The sequence below is a fragment of the Procambarus clarkii genome, chromosome 51, assembly GCF_040958095.1.
Source record: "Procambarus clarkii isolate CNS0578487 chromosome 51, FALCON_Pclarkii_2.0, whole genome shotgun sequence".
Taxonomy (NCBI): Eukaryota; Metazoa; Arthropoda; class Malacostraca; order Decapoda; family Cambaridae; genus Procambarus; species Procambarus clarkii.
This window is the reverse complement of record NC_091200.1, coordinates 3,414,378-3,438,318: the sequence shown is the minus strand read 5'-3', so window position 1 is coordinate 3,438,318 and position 23,941 is coordinate 3,414,378. Positions and strand designations below refer to the sequence as shown.

At 44.0% G+C, this 23,941-nt stretch overlaps 1 protein-coding gene and 1 long non-coding RNA gene across 3 annotated transcripts in view; one reads left to right on the top strand and one right to left on the bottom strand.

Moving 5' to 3' along the window:
* Positions 1–239: 239 nt before the first annotated feature.
* Positions 240–23,941, bottom strand: part of LOC138351873 (uncharacterized) — a 37,179-nt gene continuing 13,477 nt past the window's right edge. Inside the window, exons 2-5 of one of the 2 annotated variants that reach the window (XM_069303880.1) lie at positions 9,445–9,863; positions 8,180–8,387; positions 5,612–5,793; positions 240–5,146 (exon numbers count right to left, since the gene is read on the bottom strand). In XM_069303880.1, the coding sequence (XP_069159981.1) occupies positions 5,021–5,146; positions 5,612–5,793; positions 8,180–8,387; positions 9,445–9,863 (935 nt within the window). In that variant the 3' untranslated portion in view covers positions 240–5,020. Of the gene's footprint in view, positions 5,147–5,611; positions 5,882–8,179; positions 8,388–9,444; positions 9,864–23,941 lie in introns of both variants that reach the window. The other variant, XM_069303881.1, reaches the window with a different exon arrangement.
* LOC138351875 (uncharacterized) overlaps positions 14,678–23,941 on the top strand; it is a 40,169-nt gene continuing 30,905 nt past the window's right edge. The window contains exon 1 of the long non-coding RNA XR_011222641.1: positions 14,678–14,810. This is a non-coding gene — a long non-coding RNA (uncharacterized lncRNA). The remainder of the gene's footprint in view (positions 14,811–23,941) is intronic.

The following is a 23,941-nucleotide window of genomic DNA, read 5'->3' as shown; positions in this document are numbered from 1 at the left end:
AGAAGTGAGGAAACATTGTTGTAAACTTAGTTGTTAACACCGTCTTCACGAGTTGTTTATAAGAACATCATATTCCAACTATGCCATTTGCTTCAGTTAACGCTGAAAAATTAGTACTCTCATCATCAAGCAGCACCGGTAATATCAGAATATAAAATTTAACTTTAAAATTAATGTAATTTAGGCAAATTGGGTATATATGGATCCTTAAATAATGTAAAGGTTATAAAAACGCAGACTATAAAATGTAAATATATTATACATCAAAGCCAGACCCTATATATATTACGTTTTGTGAGCTTTGAGTGCTTGAGGCTGCCTGGGGCCAGATTCACAAAGCAGTTGCGCAAGTACTTACGAACGTGTACATCTTTTCTCAATTTTAAACGGTTTTGGTTACATTTATTAAACAGTTTACAAGCATGAAAACTTCCCATTCAATTGTTGTTATTGTTATAAACAACCTCCTGGTGCTTCGGAGCTCATTAACTGTTTAATAATGGTAAACAAAGCCGCCAAAGATTGAGAAAAAATGTACACGTTCGTAAGTTCTTGCGTAACTGCTTCGTGAATCTGGCCTCAGGTGAGCCTCGGCTCCACACGAGTGCATCTCACACCAACTCCATCATTGCTCACTAAACGTGTACAAACATCCATGCAATGAGAAAATAAACCTGTCATTGGAAAGATTCCCATTTAAAACCATTTTTTTTTAATATATAGTTCTGGCCGCTGTAAGTTAAGACCTTAATACTATGAGGTACTATTGACACTCTTGAGCAAAGTTGTGGTGTGTTGCTGGACGGTAGCCAGAGTGATTGATTGATAAAGATTAAGCCACCCAAAAGGTGGCACGGGCATGAATAGCCCGTAAGTGGTGGCCCTTTTGAGCCATTACCAGTATCAAGAGCTGATACTGGAGATCTGTGGAGGTGCGACTGCACCCTGCGTGACGGGAGATGTCTCCCGTGGTTGCCAGTCTATACGCTCTGCTTAACATTGTCTCTATTCTCACCCATCTGTCCCATTCACCTCTCCTACTCTCATCTTGCTTTCTTTCCCCTTTTCACGCTCAAACTATTCCTTCAACTGTTGACCAGACCACACACTATAAGTTGAAGGGACGACGACGTTTCGATCCGTCCTGGACCATTCTCAAGTCGATTGATGTCAGTCGATCGAGTCATCAATCGACTTGAGAATGGTCCAGGACGGACCGAAACGTCGTCGTCCCTTCAACTTATAGTGTGTGGTCTGGTCAACATACTTCAGCCACGTTATTGTGACTTATCGCCTGCATATTCCTTCAACTCTCCCATCCTATTCCTATCTAAGTATGCTCAATGTGTTCTGGTAAAGTTCCTCGTCCAGGGATCCAGTGTCTTCCTGCAGCATTAAGCTTTATATGCCTTCATTTGCCCTTTTATCTCGCGCCAGACATCTCTGCTGACCCTAAGAAATCTTGAGGTATTGTCATCTTGTCTTATTAATCAGTTTTACATGAACATATACAACAACTTAGCAATGCTGTCTCCTTCCAGGCTTGGGTCTTCTCCAAACAGGCTCCTTCCAGACCTGGGTCTTGGGAACAACTCAGCCTCTTAAATAATACATCGCATTTTGATTTCTAAATCCCCTTAAGGCCAAAAACTTATTTACTAAAAATCTTAACAGCTCGCAACATTGACGTGATGTCTCGTTTTCTATTCGTAGATGCTCGGTTTGGTTAGGTTTGGGCAAATGAGTACATTAGTTTAGTATTGTGAACGCTGGGGAAGATGGTCTGCTTCTCCAAGCAGGTTCCTTCCAGATCTGGGTAGCATTTACAATAACGTCTCTTTAGAACACTTTACCTACACCAGCATCTAACTATGCCCCTCCACGCTCCCCCGATACTATCGATCAGTTCCTAACCTACACGACAGTCAAATTCCCTCCTCCTAAGTCACACTTTAAATGTTCCCTGTTACGAGGAGCCACGCCAGCAACAGCTACAGACAGACAGACACCCCGGAGCCGCAGAAGCGAGAGCTAGAGTCGGTGCCCAGCTGGAGTAACCAGGCCACAGTGCCACAAACCACACAGGTGCGCCACTTCACACCAATATTATGACCAACTCCTTACGGGTCACACGAAGTTGCCTCGTTATTCATTCTATTGTACACAAACTTAACATATATTAAAAAACTGGATTTTATAGTCAAGTCATTTCTAAATTATAATGACGGTATAAAATAAATTTGAACTGGGAGAGTAACAGCCATATTTTATGCTATATTTAACAAGAATTCAGTAGTCTACCACCGATCACTACATACTGGGACCAAAGAGCCAAAGCTCAACCCCCGCAAGCACAATTAGTAGTCAGCGACTATAAAAATTCTACAACTTGGAATGTTCGCTTAAAACTGTAGCTGGAACTTTCTGAATACAGTCAGCAATTTCAACCCTTCCTCGGGCTATGCTTGTCCAAGCACCGACCAACTCCAAAGACGTAGTCGATAATGTCAACGTCCTTTCTAAGCAAAAACTATATTTTATCGAATAAAATTTAATCCATTTAATACAAAAATATATTATAATTTTATGTATAGTTAAGTCTAGGACAGGTTAGGTTAGATGTTTTGGTTCTATTTGCAATTATTTGCATTGCCAGAACACTCGTGAAGCGTTAGAAAAATACGATTCGAGCATAGTAAAAAAGTTTAAAAAGTTTTAACGTTATCAGTTGTGAGTCATACGTAAAGTGTTCTTCATTCACCAACATAGGGATTGGCAACAGAATAAACGAGCATTTGGCCATTGTTTGCCCAACCACTTGGACTATACCGGTAGAACGACGATCTCGCTTCTTGCAGGTTGTCGTTCAATCCCCGACCGTCCACGTGGTTGGGCCCCATTCCTTTCTTCCGTCCTATCCCAAATCCTTATCCCCATATCCCTCTCCAAGGGCTATATAATCATAAAGGCTTAGTGCTTTCTCCTGATAATTACTTAACCTTGGCCAGTGCTTATAAAGACAAGCTGAGAGTCTAAGGCTCAGCTAAAGGCAACAAAACCTTAGTGGTAACCCGCCAGACACACACCGAAACCACGACGTTGGTACAACGTTCGAACAAGTTTTAATACTTCCTAACCAGTTATAACAACCAATATAGCAAGTTGTAACAACGTTCAAATACGTCATAAACACGTTAAGCCAAGATGTAACAACTTTATTACAAGTTGTAACAAGCGGAAAACAGAGACAGTTTCGGTTTGTGTTTCCAGGGAAGAAATGTTTGGTCTGAAACGGTTGAAACAATTAACTGGTGGGCAAGGATGCCATGAGCCATGTTAGTCTCCCTGTTAAAAATAACTTGCGGGTAACACATATTACCCTCAAGTTTGTTAACAACCTCGTTCAGTTGTGTGAAATCACCGTACATATATATGTTAGCGAGGGCAATAATCCTGACCAACTCCACTCTCTTACGCCAACTACTACGCCATCAACTCTACCCTCTTGTGTCTTTAACTCCTCCAAATCTACTCTCATCGACATCTATAAAACAGAATGTTTGTCTAGAGGAGGAGGCCAGATGCCTAGGGCAAGCCTCATCCAACTTTCCAGAATAACACATAGTGGGATATGAGAGTTGGCTCCATTGCAAATTTTTAAGAATTATCGGCATCTACAGCTCCCTCCTCCCTCTCCCTCCCCTCTCCGTCCCTCTCTCTCCCCTCTCCGCCCCTCTCTCTCCCCTCTCCGTCCCTCTCTCTCCCCTCTCCGTCCTCTCCCAAGTCCTGATTCTCACATCCCTCCCAAGTGTTCCATAGTCGTAATGGCTTAGTGAACTCGGGGATGATTTCCATAGATTTTAGCAGTTTATTAAGTGCTTCGCAATATTACATTTTTGGAGGGAGGGGAGAGAGAGGAAAGAAGAGGAAGAGGAGAGAAGAAAGGGGGGAGGGAAGAAGGGTAATGTTAGGGGAGAGGAGAAGAGAGAGGGGGAAGAGGGGGATCTTCAGGAGAGGGAAGAAGGAAGGTGAAAAGTGTCAGAGGAGAGGAGAGGTGTATGTAGATGGAGAGGAGAGGGAGAAGAGAGAAATATGGAGAATGTTGGAGAGGGGAGAAAAGGATGAAAGTGGACGAGAGGGTAATGATGAGGGGAGAGGAGAGGGCTGATAGGGAAATAGAGATGAGAGAGGGGGAGAGGAGGAGAGGAGAAAGAGATGAAAGGTGATACTGAGAGAGAGGGAGGAAGAACAGTGGACAGGATAGGATTACCTAGGAGAGAGGGATGATGGGGAAGAGAGTGGGAGGGGGAGAGAGGGAAGGGGGAGAAGGGAGAGGGATGAGGGAAGGAGGGGAGAGAGACACGGGCACAGCCGGGTGCCCAATCCATATCCTGAAATCGACTCTCCAGTCCAGTCCCAATCGCTGTTGGCTGTTTCTCTCCCTTTCTTAAGTTATCTATATAATTAAAAGTTAATACACGTGAAATTAATTCCTTGTTTGGACATTATTAAACATGTTAAGAAGCAAAATATGAAAACTAAAGTTTAAAACAGATACAGGTTCATATCAAATATTTGTGGATATGCAAAGGTGCAAGAACACGTGGGGCCAGATTCACCATTATTCGTCACTTCGCTGTGGCAAAAATAAATCTCTTCCTTATCACAGAACCTGAACGCCAAGTCTTTACGCTCGTCGCAGCAAATCTAGCTTAAACCGACAGACTGACAAGCACGTCGAATCTGCAGTCGAACTGTAGTCGAAGTCGTTTCTCTCGAAGTGATGCGTTAGATGTATTTCTGAACCTTTAACACATCATGCCATCACAGACTCTTTCTATAGGACATTTCTGCAATTAAAATCCCCCTCCATTTTTCTACAATTGTTTATAAATAAATTTAGCCAAGTAAAAATCTGCATATAATCTTCACAAACCTACTAAACCTTCTAGATTGCAGTTTATTGCATCCGAGGATCATTATAATAACAAGTGTGGTTTCCTTAGTAGAAATTTTTGTTCTACTGGCGTTTGGTTCTCTTCTGGAGGAGGAGATCTCTGAGGGAGGCGGCCTCGTCCCTCAAGGTGGCCACCTGGGCTCGCAAGATGGCATTCTCCTTTTCGAGGATGCTCGCGCGGATGGCTACCTGAAAGCGAAACCACGGGGTTAGGAATGGTAGTCTGACTATTTGGAGGAGTTCTAGTAAACATTACCAAAAATATCCATATTATCAATAGTAAACAAATCTTTTGAATCAGTTACTGCAACAATCTTTTTCTGAGGGAGGCAATGGTCTACCACTAATTTAACTAGAAACTTCATAAAAGTTCCAGTTGCCAAACCCCGTTAAACATGTTACAACAAGGAGAGAAAGCTATCTGTGGGTAGCCTTTGGGTAGGTGTGGGTAGGTTGTGGTTAGGTAGAGGTAGGTAGTGGGTAGGTAGACATAAACTTTTGACATACGTCAAAGACATGTCCACCAGCAGATATAACTTTTTCCGGACATCAAGAAAGCCTTTACGTTCTTCCGTTGTGGCCTCTACGGAAAGGCTTTCTGAACAACTTCAAATCTTCCTGGTGCCAGGGACACCAGCAACCTTTCGGACTCACCTGATCCTCTCGTTGCTTCCTGGCATCACGAGACTTTTTGGCAGCAAGATTGTTTCTCTTGCGTCTCTCGTAGTACTTGTCGTCCTTGAGAGTGTCCGGAATGGGCTTCTTCTCGCCCCTGGGTCGACGTGGGGCGGTGCTGGCCAGAGCTCGTACCATCAGATTTGTGCTTCCCGACATCTCTGCAACAAAGTCCGAACTTGAGATTTGACTTGGGCAGAATTTGATTTAGTGTACACTGTTTTATAACAGCGTTTTGTGCTTGGGGACCTGTAAGTTCAATACATAAAAAGTGTTCCTTATTTGCAGCCAATTTCAGTCTTACAAATGCATAAAAGTTAATTGCACTTTAACGTAGTAAAAACTTTAAAGCAAGCTATGAACTTTAGTTAATGAACTGAATGATTATTGTGCAAATAAACTTAATCGACTGAGCTACGACATGGTAAAAAGAGTTGAAATCAGAAGTTCTACTGAACTTACTTTATTTTATCTTGAACTACTTGAACTTTACCATGTCGTAGCTCAGTCGATTAAGGCAGCGTCTGGGATGCTCTCGGACGTAGGTTCGAAATGCTCGTTACGGCCCTTGTGGATTTGTTCATTTGATGCATCACGCTATTGTGATTTCTGTGTGTGTAATCTATAGGTAACTCAGCTAGCAGTGCGCGTCACCAGACTATGCTACTAACAAGCATTACTTATATTGATATTATATTAGCGGCTAATACCTTCCTCCATTATAAGGCGTTATAAGCAAGTATTTTCTGTCTCACTAAAGCAGTACCAGAGGTATTACTAGTCGTGTGTGGTACTAGAGCCTCGCCTCCTACAGATCAGTTTGAGGGAAGAGGGACTTATCAGGGAAAAGCACCAAGCCATTACGACTATATAGCACTGGGAAGGGGTCAGGATAAGGATTTGGGATGGGACGAGGGGGAAGGAATGGTGCCCAACCACTTTTGGACGGTTGGGGATTGAACGCCGATCTGCATGAAGCGAGACCGTCGCTCTACCGTCCGTCCCAAGTGGTTGAATTACTTAACATTCTGTATTAATATAAATACATAGTGCACGTATTACTGTAAATGTGCCTTTTGTGTTATGATTCACTGGGTGAGTTGGAGCCGGTCGGCCGAGCGGACAGCACGCTGGACTTGTGATCCTGTGGTCCTGGGTTCGATCCCAGGCGCCGGCGAGAAACAATGGGCAGAGTTTCTTTCACCATATGCCCCTGTTACCTAGCAGTAAAATAGGTACCTGGGTGTTAGTCAGCTGTCACGGGCTGCTTCCTGGGGGTGGAGGCCTGGTCGAGGACCGGGCCGCGGGGACACTAAAGCCCCGAAATCATCTCAAGATAACACAGATTACCTTTCTGTGCTTGTTATAAAAGTGAGACATTTTCAGAATAAACCTCTAATTCAGTGATTTAAGCTAACCTCTCTACTTGAGTTTTTTCCTAACATTTATTTATTTGCATGTTATAATATATCTTGATGATTATATTAATAAATTACTTCCCTTTTTTCAATGTTATATTTAATGTGTTAATGTCATAAGCACTACTCACCCTCCTCCCTTAAGTCACTAACAAAGATTGTACTTAACCAACGAGAGTCATGAAGAAAGGTAGTGAGTCCGATATTACCAAGCAGACCAGTTAAGCAACTAAGTGAATCAAAGTAAAGTAGGTGTTAGTGAGTATGAGTACGGTGTGAGTGAGTATGAGTACGGTGTTAGTGAGTATGAGTACAGTGTGAGTGAGTATGAGTACGGTGTGAGTGAGTATGAGTACGGTGTGAGTGAGTATGAGTATGGTGTTAGTGAGTATGAGTACGGTGTGAGTGAGTATGAGTACGGTGTGAGTGAGTATGAGTACGATGTTAGTGAGTATGAGTACGGTGTGAGTGAGTATGAGTACGGTGTGAGTGAGTATGAGTATGGTGTTAGTGAGTATGAGTACGGTGTGAGTGAGTATGAGTACAGTGTGAGTGAGTATGAGTATGGTGTGAGTGAGTATGAGTACGGTGTGAGTGAGTATGAGTACGGTGTGAGTGAGTATGAGTACATTGTGAGTGAGTATGAGTACGGTGTGAGTGAGTATGAGTACGGTGTGAGTGAGTATGAGTACGGTGTGAGTGAGTATGAGTACGGTGTGAGTATGAGTACGGTGTGAGTGAGCATGAGTATGGTGTGAGTGAGTATGAGTACGGTGTTAGTGAGTATGAGTACGGTGTGAGTGAGTATGAGTACGGTGTGAGTGAGTATGAGTACGGTGTGAGTGAGCATGAGTACGGTGTTAGTGAGTATGAGTACGGTGTGAGTGAGTATGAGTACGGTGTGAGTGAGTATGAGTACGGTGTGAGTGAGTATGAGTACGGTGTGAGTGAGTATGAGTACGGTGTGAGTGAAGTAAATAAATAAATAAATAAATGTTTATTTAGGTAAGGTACATACATACAAGAAATTTTTACAAAATTTGTAAAGTGGGGGTTAGGAGAGTCTTACACGAGCCTCAAGTGGAGAGAGGTAACAGATTTGCTGCTGGAGGAAATGCAGACAACTTACTCTCGGGATGAAGTTGATGAGGGAAGGAGAGCAGGGAAGGTTGTTGTGCTGGGGACGTGAGGGTGCCAAGCAGCGCCCGGGCGGCCAGCGCCATCTGCTGTTGGTGCTGCAGTCGCTCGTGCAAGATACTCATCTCCATCTTGCTCCCTTCGTTGCCTTCCTCTGGGCCCCCGTCCTGTTGCTGCTCCTCTTCCTCCTCCTCCACCTCCTGCGAACAATTTGGCTCATGATTGTGGGCTAACAGGCTGTGGTTCATGGGCAGTGGCCTCTAACAGCCTGGTTGCCCAGTCATTTTTGCCTCTGTTATGCACCGATCCCAACTGTTATGCTTAATTATGTTCATTTCTCGAAATACACATTATTGAATAATATTAGTGCAAAAAACAGAGGAAAAACATTCAGACATTGAAATAATTATGTACAAATATCTTTGCTGTAGCTCGTGGACCACAGCACCGCCAGGAGCCGTGGACCACAGCACCGCCAGGAGCCGTGGACCACAGCACCGCCAGGAGCCGTGGACCACAGCACCGCCAGGAGCCGTGGACCACAGCACCGCCAGGAGCCGTGGACCACAGCACCGCCAGGAGCCGTGGACCACAGCACCGCCAGGAGCCGTGGACCACAGCACCGCCAGGAGGCGTGGACCACAGCACCGCCAGGAGCCGTGGACCACAGCACCGCCAGGAGCCGTGGACCACAGCACCGCCAGGAGCCGTGGACCACAGCACCGCCAGGACCCGTGGACCACAGCACCGCCAGGAGCCGTGGACCACAGCACCGCCAGGAGCCGTGGACCACAGCACTGCCAGGAGGCGTGGACCACAGGACCGCCAGGAGCCGTGGACCACAGCACCGCCAGGAGCTGTGGACCACAGCACCGCCAGGAGCCGTGGACCACAGCACCGCCAGGAGCTGTGGACCACAGCACCGCCAGGAGCCGTGGACCACAGCACCGCCAGGAGCTGTGGACCACAGGACCGCCAGGAGCCATGGACCACAGCACCCCCAGGAGCCGTGGACCACAGCACCGCCAGGAGCCGTGGTCCGAATGAATGAGGTCTTGTGTCATGCATTCCGACTTATTGTCCGAACCATTATTCCAAAGGATTCGGACGATAAGTCGGGTATATTGAATAGGAGTTTCCATAGCTAAATTAGGAAGAGAATAGAGAGAGAGAGAGGGATTATAAGAAAACAAAAAGGCTCAGCAAAAGACAGAAGGAACCGTCTCACTCGAGACTTCAGCCATAACCACGCCTTACCTGGTATCTGTCGCTTTGTGTGTCGTAGCTGCCCCAAGAGTTGTCGTCGTTGTGGTCGTAACTGCCACGAATGAAGGGGAGGCGATCGTCGTGTTTCTCTGCTTCGTACGGACGGTGACTCTGATCTACCTGACCTTTACTGTGCTCATGGTGACGATAGTCACTGTTATGTTGGAGGTGTTGATGGTGGAGAGGGTCGGGGTGGTCGTAGTGGTGGTCGTCGTAGCGGTCTTCGCTTCGACAGTTCCTGTAATGAAGTCGAGTGCCATCGGGTAGGAACTCGGGCTTGAGGTCAGCAGCCGGCAGGAACTCTTGGTTAGCGTCGGAGGTCGGGGAGTGAAGACGGGGGTGTGGGGAGGTCGGGGGAGGAGAGGAGATAGAGTTGCGTTCTGGACTTCCCAAACTGCCTTCGCTCGCTCCTGGAGAGACGAAGGTAAGGTAATTAATCTGGAGAGATGGAGGTGATTATCTGGAGAGCGCGCTAAGCCATAACGACTGTAGAGCACTTGGAAGGGATGAAGGGATAAGGATTTGGGATAAGACGGAGGAAAGAACTGAACGCCGACCTGCAAAAAGCAAAAGGTCTGTCTACCGTCCTGGGCACCATTCTTTCTCTCCGTTCTATCCTAAATCCCTTTAATATCAAAGTGTTCAATGAGGATCCACAAGGTCTTCTCTAAGTACTCTTTATTTTCTTCTCCGAGGCTATGGGTCCCTACTCTTGCACCAGAAGTGGTACCCCTTTTAGGTTTTTTATATGTGTGTAAATCACGAAAATTAACACGTGATGAACAATGTGACAGTGTCAGACCACGGAGGAAGAATTGAAACAAGAATTTCCTTAAGTACTTTCGTATAATAATACATCTTCAGAAGGAATTCATTCATATATATATTTTTGCATTCATATTTCTCTGTAAGGAAATATGTGATAAGAATAAAAATAGGTTCCCATTAATAGTAATGCCGTTTTCTCACACTAACCTCAAACGTTTTCTTTAACACCCAATGGCCAAGTTGCCTGTAAGACTTAGTTAATTATGAAGTTTCGAGTAGGGAGCTCTTCATAATAATTACACATTTATTACCCAAATCATTGTATATCATGACATTTCATTAGCTTCATGAATTCATCATGCAACCCTCATACATACTGTCAAGCAGTATCCTCCCCCGCGATAGCAGCCACGCAGTAAGGACTGACGGTTTAAATGCTCGCTCAGCACACAGTATATCCTGTCAGGACCAAAGATCACATTTAATCCAAACATATTCCACTCACTCTTGCCCGTGCCACCTTTTGGGTGTCTTAATTTGGTTTGAACTATAACAAACTCTGTCTTCAGACAATACACAGCCCCTCTGGTAAAGTCCCTTAACATGCTAGACATACACTCACTCCACTCATTCTCATGTGCTCTCTACATGTACAAAATCTTGTCCCTAAATGCTAATCTTGTTCCGAATTTTTTTCTTGATAGGTGTAATGGAACCCATAAACACCACACCAGAAATAAATATCTCTTTGATTTCCCCAGAGTCAATCTAAATCTGTACAAACACTCCATGCAAATAAAAGGACCCAGTCTTTGGAACTCACTCCCTGATGAATTAAAAAAATCCAACCGATGCATGCCATTTTTTTAACAGTAAAACCAAAAAGTACCTAATTTCATCCTCATAGTTTCCTGTGCTTCAAACTCACACTGTATCTTGTACTACTACTTCCCCAATATTAGCACTTAAGACATATATCTTCACCACTGTAATCACCTGTCAACTTATTCTGTAGTTATTTGTTGATATAAAACCTTGCTACAATGTACCTTTTCATCTTACCTGATATGTTAGATTAAGGACCTGTCCGAAACGCTATGCGTGTTAGTAGCTTTGCTTGACTGTAAAAATACCAATCTTATGTAATCTCACCAACTCACTGTATCTTCTTGCAAATAAATTAGTAGTAATATTATTATTAATCTTTATCAATCAATCAGTGTCCAAACAGGAACTTGGCTGAAGCCTATGTTGAGTGGTTCAATACACCTTGGGTTTGTATCCCAGTGGCTCAGTACCCCTTGCGCCTGTACCCAAGTGCTCAGTGTCCAGTGGCCCTGTATCCAACATAGCAACAGCATTTAAGTTAGGTGTGGGATCCTTATTCAGATAAATCTCCAATTAGTAATGAAAAAGAGTGGGATATTCTGATGTCGTCCACTTTCTAACTATGCGCGGAGCCTTCAAATTAAGTGACCCACATACAACGTGCTTCCTTAGCTAGCCACTGCTGGGTTAGGTTAGGTCTTTTATTTTATGTTTTATTATAAAGCTAATTGGTTGTAGGAGGGCGGTTCATAGTTATTTTGTGAGGAGTGGCACGAACGGCGCATGCGTCAAGCTCCTTCTTGGAGATTCCAATATGACCTTGCGTTGGCTTGAGAAAATTCTGACTCATGGCCACCCACCATATAAATCATTGGGCCAGACATGTGAGGAATTCAAAGTTTCACAATTTACATATTTTCTATCACCAATTTTTCAATTGGAAGGGTGTTGAAAATTCGTTGATTTTGTTCAGTGGTGTTAAATTGTTGCTTAGCTTCCGATTATATATTGAAGCTTTCTTCTTTACATTGTATTATAATATATATAAGAGCAGAGTGAGAGACTCAGCACAAACACTCAAGCAATCTTAAAGAAGTTATTATTCTATCATAAGACGATGAAACGCTAAACATTTACACGCACATAACTCAGATTATCCATAATAGTTGACAGTAGAGTAGACCCCCAGTGTGCAGGGAGCAGGACTCAGTGGACACAAGTTGACGACGCTTCGTGCACCTCATTCCTTGACCTCTCTCTCCCTCCCTCCGGGGTACCTATCCCGCCCCTCATATCCTCAACCCCTTCCATTCCCTCTCCCACTCCATTCCCTCCTCCGTCTTTGCTGTCCTCTTCCCTCTCTCCTCCTACCCATGGGGGAAGAGCCACGAGGGTCAAGCGTTGATTACAGGTAGTCACAGTGTTCACAGGTTATTACCAATTCATATGACGCACCACTCAGCCACGTCATGTGAACACAACTCCGGGGTGTTGAACGCACCCCAGGTTGCACTCACTGCTGCAATTGAATGGAAGGGGCGGGGTCTCACAGTCAGGAAATTCAACGCTTGGCGGCGTTCTTCCATTCTAAAGGATGTGAAGGAAATGCTGTCATTTGACCAGCCAGGCCAGAATGCTCACAATAAGGAACGGTTTCAGAAAGTACCTAACTGCTATTCACTGATATTGTAAACCTTCCCTGGAGAGCCACGACGGTATCTGGTGATAATCCATCCCTTCAGCCACATGGATGAAAAGGGTGACAGTCTGTATGAGGGTGACAGTCCGCAGGTGGGTATTTGGGTGACAGTCCGCAGGTGGGCACGTGGGTGACAGCCCGCAAGTGGGTATGTAAGATTATAGATGACATTCAAGTTGGTGTCCAGAGAGTTCATTAATAGCAAGTTGGGCGTCTTATTCGTGTAGTACAGAAGACAGTCTTCTGTATCTTCCTGCAAGAACAAAAAAGACCGCCAACTTGCTCATGAAAAACTCTCTCGACACCAAACGGAACTCCTTGAAAGACTGTCAACCCCAATTATATCAACATATACACAAGAAAAAATATATCCATCAAGGTGCCTGAAAATGGACAAACAACAAGACAGTTCTACCCCAGCCTTGGTGGAAGACGGGTGCATCTTGGAGCCCTCTAGAAAGTTGTGAACTTGCGATCCATTACCATTCAGTACCCAGAAAATGGCGGAGGAGGCCTACGTAAGTGAAAGGAGATCTTGAGTTATGTCCCCAGAGTCTGAGAGTGGGCATGATGGACATGACGATTCCCAGCCTTTTCAGTTAGCAATGACCAGGTGAAAAAAAAAACGGACATATGTGCACAAACAGTTAAATGATACTGGCAGCGACATACGACCAAAGAATTGTAGCGATCGACGACAGACAGGACCTGGGTTTCAAAGTTCTATACAAACTCAGAAGAAAAATCTCAGAGTATGCAACAGGCCCACACACGGCAAGAGAGGTTATCTTGAGATGATTTCGGGGCTTTTTAGTGTCCCCGCGGCCCGGTCCTCGACCAGGCCTCCACCCCCAGGAAGCAGCCCGTGGCAGCTGACTAACTCCCAGGTACCTATTTACTGCTAGGTAACAGGGGCATTCAGGGTGAAAGAAACTTTGCCCATTTGTTTCTGCCTCGTGCGGGAATCGAACCCGCGCCACAGAATTACGAGTCCTGCGCGCTATCCACCAGGCTACGAGGCCCCTGGGACAGGTTAATGGAAGGAAGCGGTTGGTATTTCCCTCCGCGAGTCACGTGAACTTTCATCAGAAGCTGGAGTGGACGGTTCAATTGATCAAGGAATTTGACGAATTTTAACCATTATTTAAGGAGGGCGCTCACCAAACCTCCTGTTTATGAATGAAAAACAGTTTACGCACGGCTAACAACTGATGACGTTCGAACAGTTCCGGAACAAGTGCTTCACTGACGAATTTTGTTCGAACCACAACGCTATAAATGCTTCACCCACTTACTACAAATACAAATAATCGCCAACAGAACCAAAACACCTAACCTAACCTATATATGCACAATATGCTAATATATTATAATATTAATTTATATTTGAGAAAATTCCTGTTTTGAATGAACAACATGTAAAAATTAATGAATGGATATGTGGGGTTGTCCGCTGGATGTAATGGAGTTGAGTCGAGGACGGGTTGCCGAAGGAACGCAAGATCGTACAACAGGAACACGGAAGAAACAATCGAGACAAACGCAGCCCGTCCTCCAAACAAAGATCCAAAAGTGATTCCATCCACCCACCAAACCCCCTGTTTATGAATGAAAAGCGGTTTACACACGACTCACAACTGCTGACGTTCGAACATATCCGGAACAAGTGTTTCACTGACGAATTTTGTTCGAATCACAACGCTGTAAATGCTTCACCCACGTACTACAAATACAAATAATCGCCAACAGAACCTAAACACCTAACCTAACCTATACCTATATATGCACAATATGCTAATATATTATAATATTAATTTATACTTGCGAAAATTCCCGTTTTGAATGAACAGCATGTTAAAATTTATGAATGTGTCTGTGGGGTTGACCGCTGAATGTAATGGACTTGAGTCGAGGACGGGTTGGACAAACGTTAGCATCTGTGACCAACATTTCGGAGAAAGGAACGGCGATGATCAAGGCTAGGCTAGTGGGAGTTGGGAACGAAGCCAAGAAAGTGAACCCTGCTGGTAAGGAGGTGCAGGGCAGCGTTGTGAATTCTGAGGTTGGTACAGAGATTTTGGAATACCTCAGAAAGTTGGACGAGAGGATTGAAGTTTTAGAAAAGTTAACTATGGGCGAACAGACGGGGTGAAGTGGAGATTGTAGTAGGTAGTGAAGCTGGAAGTGTGTGTGTGTATATATATATATATATATATATATATATATATATATATATATATATATATATATATATATATGTCGTACCTAATAGCCAGAACGCACTTCTCAGCCTACTATTCAAGGCCCGATTTGCCTAATAAGCCAAGTTTTCATGAATTAATGTTTTTTCGTCTACCTAACCTACCTAACCTAACCTAACCTAGCTTTTTTTGGCTACCTAACCTAACCTTACCTATAAATATAGATTAGGTTAGGTTAGGTAGGGTTGGTTAGGTTCGGGCACATATCTACGTTAATTTTAACTCCAATAAAAAAAAATTGACCTCATACATAGAGAAAATGGTTGCTTTATCATTTCATAAGAAAAAAATTATAGTAAATATATTAATTCAGGAAAACTTGGCTTATTAGGCAAATCGGGCCTTGAATAGTAGGCTGAGAAGTGTGTTCTGGCTATTAGGTACGACATATATATATATATATATATATATATATATATATATATATATATATATATATAATGTGTGTGTCTTATGTTCTTTACTTGGAAAGGAAGTTGAAAAGTTAACTCTCCAAAATTTATTTCTGAGCGTTACTGGACCTTACGAGTCGCACTAAGTGACACATTATCCTGACACACACAACCACACATTAAACTTTTCTTACTGGTGTTGTTACTGGCTGTAACTCTCCAACTGTTTATTGACTAATTTCCTTCCCTTTCATGCTTTTTAAGTTTGAACTTATTTTTCATTGGCGAGTCAATCAAGATTTATTGATCAGTCATTAAACTTTTTACACACAGTACTTGCTGGATTGTTACTTAAGTTTTATTGTTGGTAAAAAAAGAGAGGGGGGGGGGTTGTGGGGGGGCGAGCAAGGGGTTATTGGGGAGGGAGGGTAGGGTTGTGGGGGGGGGAGAGAGCGAGAGGGGAGAGGGTTGTATTGGGAGATGTTGTGGAGGAGCTGTGTGGGCTGGAGGGGTTGTGAAAGACAGAGGTTAGATGAGAAAAGTGAAGAACAGAGAGTTGTGAAGGGCAGGTAAAGACGTGTTGTGAGGGATGGTAATGGGTATGAGGTTGTGAGGGACGGGAGGAGTGTGCTAATGAAGGAGGGGGAAGGGTTACGATCACGGAAAGGTGTGAGGAGATGGGAGAAGACAATTAGTATATGGGTGGGAGAGGAGGAGGAGGAGAAGGAGGAGGTGGAATGAGTTAAGGAGTAAAGGTGGGTTATGAGGTCAGGGAGGAGCAGAGAAGGGAGAGGTGTTTTGTGAGAGGGGGGGGGGGAACCGTGGAAGGGTGTGTGAGGGGGGGGGTTGTGACGGAGGGGGTGCGAGGGAGGGGTCAGGAAACTAAGCAACGGGCCACCAATTACGACTTTCATTGATCGTTGCCCACTCCCCCCCCCCCCCTTCCACATTACCCCTCACGGCCCCCTCATGCATTTTTTACCCTGATGAGCTGCCCACCCTGGGAACCTGCCACGTGTTGCTCACCTGTCTGCCTATCTGCCTACTCCGGAATCTGTCCCGTGATAACCTTTCTGTTTACCTGTCTGTCTGTCCGCATGGCTGCTGGTATATACTACACCTGTCTCACTCACCAACCACTGGTCCTGTCTCATCAGAAAAATCATTACTGTCCATTTAATCACTTGCAATCGTCCCTCTATGTGTGCGCAGATTTGTGTATAAATATATTTGCGTCAAAGTTTACATTTTCCTAATTAAATATGTCTGTTATTTAAGTTTTAGAAAGGGAAAAAAGGATCGAATTTAACATGAAAGTATCGACACAAACCTACCACCGGAGGCCCGTATCAAGGGAAGGGAATTATCAGGGGAAAGCGCCAAGCCATTACGACTATATAGCACATGGAAGGGGTCAGGATAAGGATTTGGGATGGGACGGAGGGAAAGGAATGGTGTCCAACCACTTGGACGATCGGAGATTGAACGGCGACCTGCCTGAAGCGAGACCGTCGCTCTTCCGTCCAGCCCAAGTGGTTGGGTAGGCCCGTATCAAAACAACAACAGTAGCAATATAAGAACAACCATCTTGAGGTTATCTTGAGATAATTTCGGGGCTATAGTGTCCCCGCGGCCCGGTCCTCGACCAGGCCTCCACCCCCAGGAAGCAGCCCGTGACAGCTGACTAACTCCCAGGTACCTATTTACTGCTAGGTAACAGGGGCATTTAGGGTGAAAGAAACTTTGCCCATTTGTTTCTGCCTCGTGCGGGAATCGAACCCGCGCCATAGAATTACGAGTCCTGCGCGCTATCCACCAGGCTACGAGGCCCTCTGGACCATGTGGAGAATTTTGTGTCATCAGCGTGAGACAAGGCTTCAATACGCGGTACCAGCAGTAAATTCGCACCTAATGAAGCGCACAGAAGATAGTCTTGAGAGTTACCACAATACTGACATGAGCAGAGAAAGGGAGCCTCCGGGCACGACGATCAGGCTACTAACGCCCACCACACTGAGGGAGTCGGTCGGCCGAGCGGACAGCACGCTGGACTTGTGATCCTGTGGTTCTGGGTTCGATCCCAGGCGCCGGCGAGAAACAATGGGCAGAGTTTCTTTCACCCTATGCCCCTGTTACCTAGCAGTAAAATAGGTACCTGGGTGTTAGTTAGCTGTCACGGGTTGCTTCCTGGGGGTGGAGGCCTGGTCGAGGACCGGGCCGCGGGGACACTAAAAAAAAAAAAAGCCCCGAAATCATCTCAAGATAACCTCAAGATAACACTGAAGGACACAGCAGCCTTAGCTTCTACTGCGCTACAAAGTACTCAGAGTTAAGGTACTCAGAGTTACGTACTCAGGGTTCCTAGAAAGTTAAGACAAGATAACACCACTGGAGTCTCAGATCATTCAGAGGGACGAAGGAAGGTAAATTCTTCAGTGTAATGTAAGTGAGCTAATGAATTGGTTTCCCAGTGATTTGAATAGCAAGCTTGTTAAACTTACCGAGGTCCCCTTGAGTCAGCGGAAGACATTTCAAACGATGAATCCCACAACAGTCGCCTAACTCCAGGGTACCTGTTGACCAGACCACACACTAGAAGGTGAAGGGACGACGACATTTCGGTCCGTCCTGGACCATTCTCACAATCGACTTGAGAATGGTCCAGGACGGACCGAAACGTCGTCGTCCCTTCATCTTCTAGTGTGTGGTCTGGTCAACATTCTTCAGCCACGTTATTGTGACTCATCGCCTCCAGGGTACCTATTTATTGCTAGGTGAACATAGACATCAGGTGTAAGGAAACGAGCCCCAAACATGCCTCAAAGTGCAACAAGTGACAAAACCAAGGCATCTGGTTGTTATTGCTTTAGATTCAGCCATTCGGAGCAAAAAGTTCCAATCAGCACTGGCTATGGTGAGCCCCGTCGTACTCACCTGGCACAGATATGCGTGGCATCTGGGACCGTTAACCACTTAATTATTGATAAAATCTGTCCGTAAGTATGTTAGGTAAGGTAAGGTGGGCTGGTTAGGTTTGGGTAGACATCATTTACAACAGTTCACAAAATTAAACGTATCATTTTAATACGCATAATGTGAGAGGTATTATCCGCTGCGTCATATTTATACGCATTAATGTGAGGATGAGCAGTTTAGCACAACACGGCAGCGAATCACAACCAACAGCTAAATGGTGGTACCCACGTGCTGAAGCTCGACTGATCTTTCTGGATTACCAGAAAGTCTTTGACTCAATTCCACGCAGGAAACTTCTGCTCAGACTTGAGAAACAAGCTGGAGTAACTGGACGCGTGTTGACATGAGTGAGAGAACACCTGTCCAACAAGAAGCAAAGATTAGTGGTGAAGCTGGAGTGATTAGAAAGGAGAAAACCATAACACGGAGCTCCAGAGAGATCAGGGGGCCAGATTCACGAAGCAGTTACGCAAGCACTTACGAACGTGTACATCTTTTCTCAATCTTTGACGGCTTTGGTTACATTTATTAAACAGTTTACAAGCATGAAAACTTGCCAATCAACTGTTGTTATTGTTATAAACAGCCTGCTGGTGCTTCGGAGCTCATTAACTGTTTAATAATTGTAAACAAAGCCACCAAAGATTGAGAAAAGATGTACAGGTTCGTAAGTGCTTGTGTAACTGCTTCCTGAATCCCGGTCCAGGACCGGAGCTCACATTGTTAATTATTTTATTTGTCAACGCCGTAACTAACGAAGTGGGATCCAACATGTCAGTGAGTGCCGGCGTTACTAAACTGATGAGATCAATCAAAATAGAAAACAAATAAATTTTTCTTGATGAACCTGATCATCCTAGGGGAAAAAAGAGACATGATCACGAAATGTAAAATTTTTAGAAGCAATGAGAAAATTAACAAAAACAGCATATTTACCATGAAGAATAGCAGGACGAGAGGATAAGAGTCAAAATAAGAAACTCAAATGAGCCACTGATACATAAGAAAATACTTTAATATAAAAGTATTGACCAATAGGAATTAGCTAAAAGGGAACGTAGTTGAGGCTAACTAAATCAAATGATTAGCAAGATGGTCGGGATCCACTGCAAGAAGGGACCTGTAAATGAAATGATGGGCCCAGAAGCTGAAGGTTGCATAGCAAGAACATATAGGTGATATAATCCTTTGAGTATTATTACTATTATTATTAGTGGTAGTAGTAAAAATTTTTATAATTATTACTACTATTATTATCAACATTATTATCAATAGTGGTACGTACAATTCTCATTTACTATAACCTCCTGTAAGAGGTTAAAACCTTCAGATCATGAGCACTTCTGTAAGACTTACAGCTAGAGCGTACTAGAGCCTGAAGTGGTGAGCCTGGTGTTGGTGTAGAGGAAAGTCTAATACTCTACTGTGACCCAACGCCTGGCTGGCAACCGCTGCTACGCGACCAGGGTTTATCGTGTCATAACTCCGGGTTGCAGGGAGCAAGTGGCCACCTTATAGGTTTTGTGAGGGGTACTTACCTATCAGTGCTCAGCTATTAGTGACTACAGGGACGTGAGCTCTTGCTCTTCATGCCCAGCCTACTTTTAAACTTGTACCTGTTGCGTTATTATTGAATTATTCTGACATTTGAATTCTTTGTCTTATCTGTCATTATAGTTGTGGATAGAGTTAGCTTTCACGACTTTCAGTGTATTCTAGACCAGACTACACACTAGAAGGTGAAGGGACGATGACGTTTCGGTCCGTTCTGGACCATTCTCAAGTCGATTGTGAGAATGGTCCAGGACGGACCAAAACGTCGTCGTCCCTTCACCTTCTAGTGTGTGGTCTGGTCAACATCAGCCACGTTATTGTGACTCCTCGTCTCCAGTGTATTCTACTTGTTGACCGCCCGACAACATACATGTCCTTACGTTTCCTTGACTAATTTGCGTTTCCAGCTTTCACTTGTGCCTTGTCCTACTCTCTCCATTTGAAGAGGATGTCTTTATTCACCTTATCGTTTCTCCTCAGAATTTACTATTTGTATTTACTATTTGCGTCTGTAGGATCGAGCTGTTAGCTCTTGGACCCCGCCTTTCAAGCCGTCGTTTGTCTAGTGTACTGGTTCTTGACTTATTTTCCCTCTATCATGTCTACTACATATTTCTCACACACCCCTGGATGCAGCCAGTAGCAGCTGTCTAATTCCCATGTACCTATTTACTGTTAGGTATACAGGGGCATCAGGTGAAACAAACTATTTGCTTCTGTCTCGGCCGGGAATCGAACCTGGGCCCTTAGGGGCTACGACTGTTCCTTCTATCCTCTAGGGGTTGTGAGATTGTTTCCATTAGCCTATTCTCGTGGTTTATTCCTTTTAGCTCTGGTACCAATCTTGCTGCAAACCTTTGTACTTTTTAAGTTTTGGGTTTATACTTCACAAGGTGCAGGTTCTATGTCGGTGCTGCATATTCCAGTATTGGTCTAAGAAATATTGTGTACATTCCCTTGAAACTCAGAATGTTCGGTAATATGTTTATTGTTTGTGATGTGTGTCTATGTATGTATTAACACGATGTACTGAACGGGGTGAAAATAGCTTGAGCTACCTCCTCCCTTTGTGTGTATTTTACCTCAATAAACTTATTTCAATTTCAATTCCCTTGAAAAAATTTCTGATTTGGGTTTCTAAACGAAGTTCTAATATATGCCAGCGTCCCATGTGGCACTGATGTTATAATGTTTACGTGTGCCTTTGGTGTTAGTGTCGGAATTATATCAACTCCCAATTTTGTCTCTTTCCGGTTTTTGTAGTTACTTTCCCCTTATGGTATAGATCCCTCCAGGTCTCATTTTCCATCTTAATTTTCTTACACTTATTGGGATAGAATTCCACCAACCATTTGTTTGTTCAATTCTGTGTGCCAGGTAATTCCACTACGGGCTCACCATAGCCCGTGCTACTTGGAACTTTTTGTTCCGAGTAGCTGAATCTAAAACAACAACAATGTTGTTTTCAAGATGTTCCCATAACTTCCTGCAGCCATCCTCTGTTTTTACATTCCGTATCAGCTTAGCGTGATCAGCAAACATTGACATGTGCGCCCTCACTCCCTCGGGAATGTCGTAAACATAACTTAAGAAGAGCAACAGTCCCAGGACCGAGCCTCGTGGGACCCCACTTGTTACGCTTCTCCAGCTCGAAACCTCTCTGACTGTAATTGCTTCCTGTCCTTCGGGTACTTTCTTACTCAGTCCAGTGTTTTCCCAGTCATCCCAGCCTGCTTCTCCATCTTGTACACCAGCCACTCATTGGCAACAGTGTCAAGAGTTGTTGTTGATAATCTAGGAAAATACATCGTCATCAATGACAATGGAAACATCAATAACTACAACAAAGGAAACATAGGCAACAACAGTATGCAAAATAACAATAAGAGCAACATCAACAGCAGAAACATCAACAACAAAAGTAACAACAGCAGCATACTAAGTAACAACATCATCATCACCATTGTAATTGTTATGAATGTTAAAAGGTGATTGATTGATGAGGATTAAGCCACCCAAAAGGTGGCACGGGCATGAATAGCCCGTAAGTGGTGGCCCTTTTGAGCCATTACCAGTATCAATAGATGATACTGGAGGTCTATGGAGGTGCGACTGTACCCTGCGTGACGGAAGATGTCTCTCGTGTGTTAAAAGGAACAAATTCTGTAATATGTACAGCTCTGTGAGCTGGCTGACCGAGGGGCGCCATTGTCCCTCCGCCCAAGAAAATAGTACCTGCATGTAGGTAGTGATTATGGATAACTGATAGTATACATGACGAACTTCTGTTAATGAAAAGTGGACTCTATTTATATTTCCTAGAAATAGATTATTGAAGATGTAAACATATAGAGACTTTCCAGAAACTGGCTGGACATTTAGTATGACGGGGCGAAGGTCGCCAAGCGCCTCCAGGGGCCAGATTCACGAAAGCACTTACGCAAGCACTTACGAACCTGTACATCTTTTCTCAATCTTTGGCGGCTTTGTTTACAATTATTAAACAGTTAATGAGCTCCGAAGCACCAGGAGGCTGTTTATAACAATAACAACAATTGAATGGGAAATTTTCATGCTTGTAAACTGTTTAATAAATGTAACCAAAGCCGTCAAAGATTGAGGAAAGATGTACTCGTTCGTAAGTGCTTGCGCAAGTACTTTCGTGAATCTGGCCCCAGATCTAGACCGAAAATGGCGGTTGTCGTACGTGTGGCGGGAAGTCTCTGGCGAAGGACGTCTTCTCACAGCCCAGATACATTAGTTAAGACAGTTGTATTCTGAAATACCGCATATTAACTTAAGAGACTTTGTATATCTCATTGAGTATTATAACTCAATGAGTTATTTTACACATAAGTCACTACACATAAGGGGCATAACTGGCCGACCCCTCACAGTGTTCAAGAGAGAACTGGATAAGCACCTCCAAAGGATACCTGATCAACCAGGCTGTGACTCATACGTCAGGCTGCGAGCAGCCGCGTCCAACAGCCTGGTTGATCAGTCCGGCAACCAGGAGGCCTGGTCGACGACCGGGCCGCGGGGACGCTAAGCCCCGGAAGCACCTCAAGGTAACCTCAAGGTTATATAGACCAATTTTCCTATTGTATAAAGTGAGTGCACTTCACCCCAGCCTCCTATTTAAGTAGTTTTGAAACTATGTGCACCATAGTACAACTATTGATGTACTAAACAATTAGATAGTAGAATTTGGTACTATTTAAAAACTAAACAAACTTAAATATTCCTAGGTCTAGTATAGCACACATATGCACTATATTATTATTATTATTTTTTTTAATATATACAAGAGTTGTTACATTCTCGTACATTCTTATTAGGCCATATATAGCGTGTATTTGGCCTAGGAAGGTTAGGTTTGGTTAGGTTAGGTTAGGTTAGGTTAGGTTAGGTTAGGTTTGGTTAGTTTAGATTATCTTTGCAACTTAAGTAGATAATCTTTTCTTGTGTCTAAATTCAATAGATTTCTACTTTCTAATTACATTGTACGTCGATATATATGTACTATGATCTACATCGTTACTCTACTACCGAAACATGATGGGCTGACAAAGTGATGCAATATTTTCTGTGGACATTTATTTGATTCTATACATGTATGAGGAGCAGCCTCATGGCAGCCTCATTTATGGCAGGAGTATTTATGATGCGACGAGGAGATGTCTCCAATAATGTGATGTAAGGGAACCTGGAGTTCTAGATGATAGGATGAAATGTATATTGGTCAAGTCCAAGGGTTCTATCATCAGAATGTTATTCCAACATAACTACAGTCAGTCAAGAAGAGTGTGGGAACACCCCAAGATCCCCCCCCTCTCCCCCTCCTCCCCCCCTCCCCCCCTCCCCCCCCTCCCCCCCCACGTGTGTGATCTTGCGTGCTTTTGTAAATATATTTTAATCAAAATGCAGGTTTTTGGTACGTACCAAAAACTGCTACAGACACCTAAAATATATTTTAGGTGTCTGTATTCTCCGAGGGGTTCCCTGAG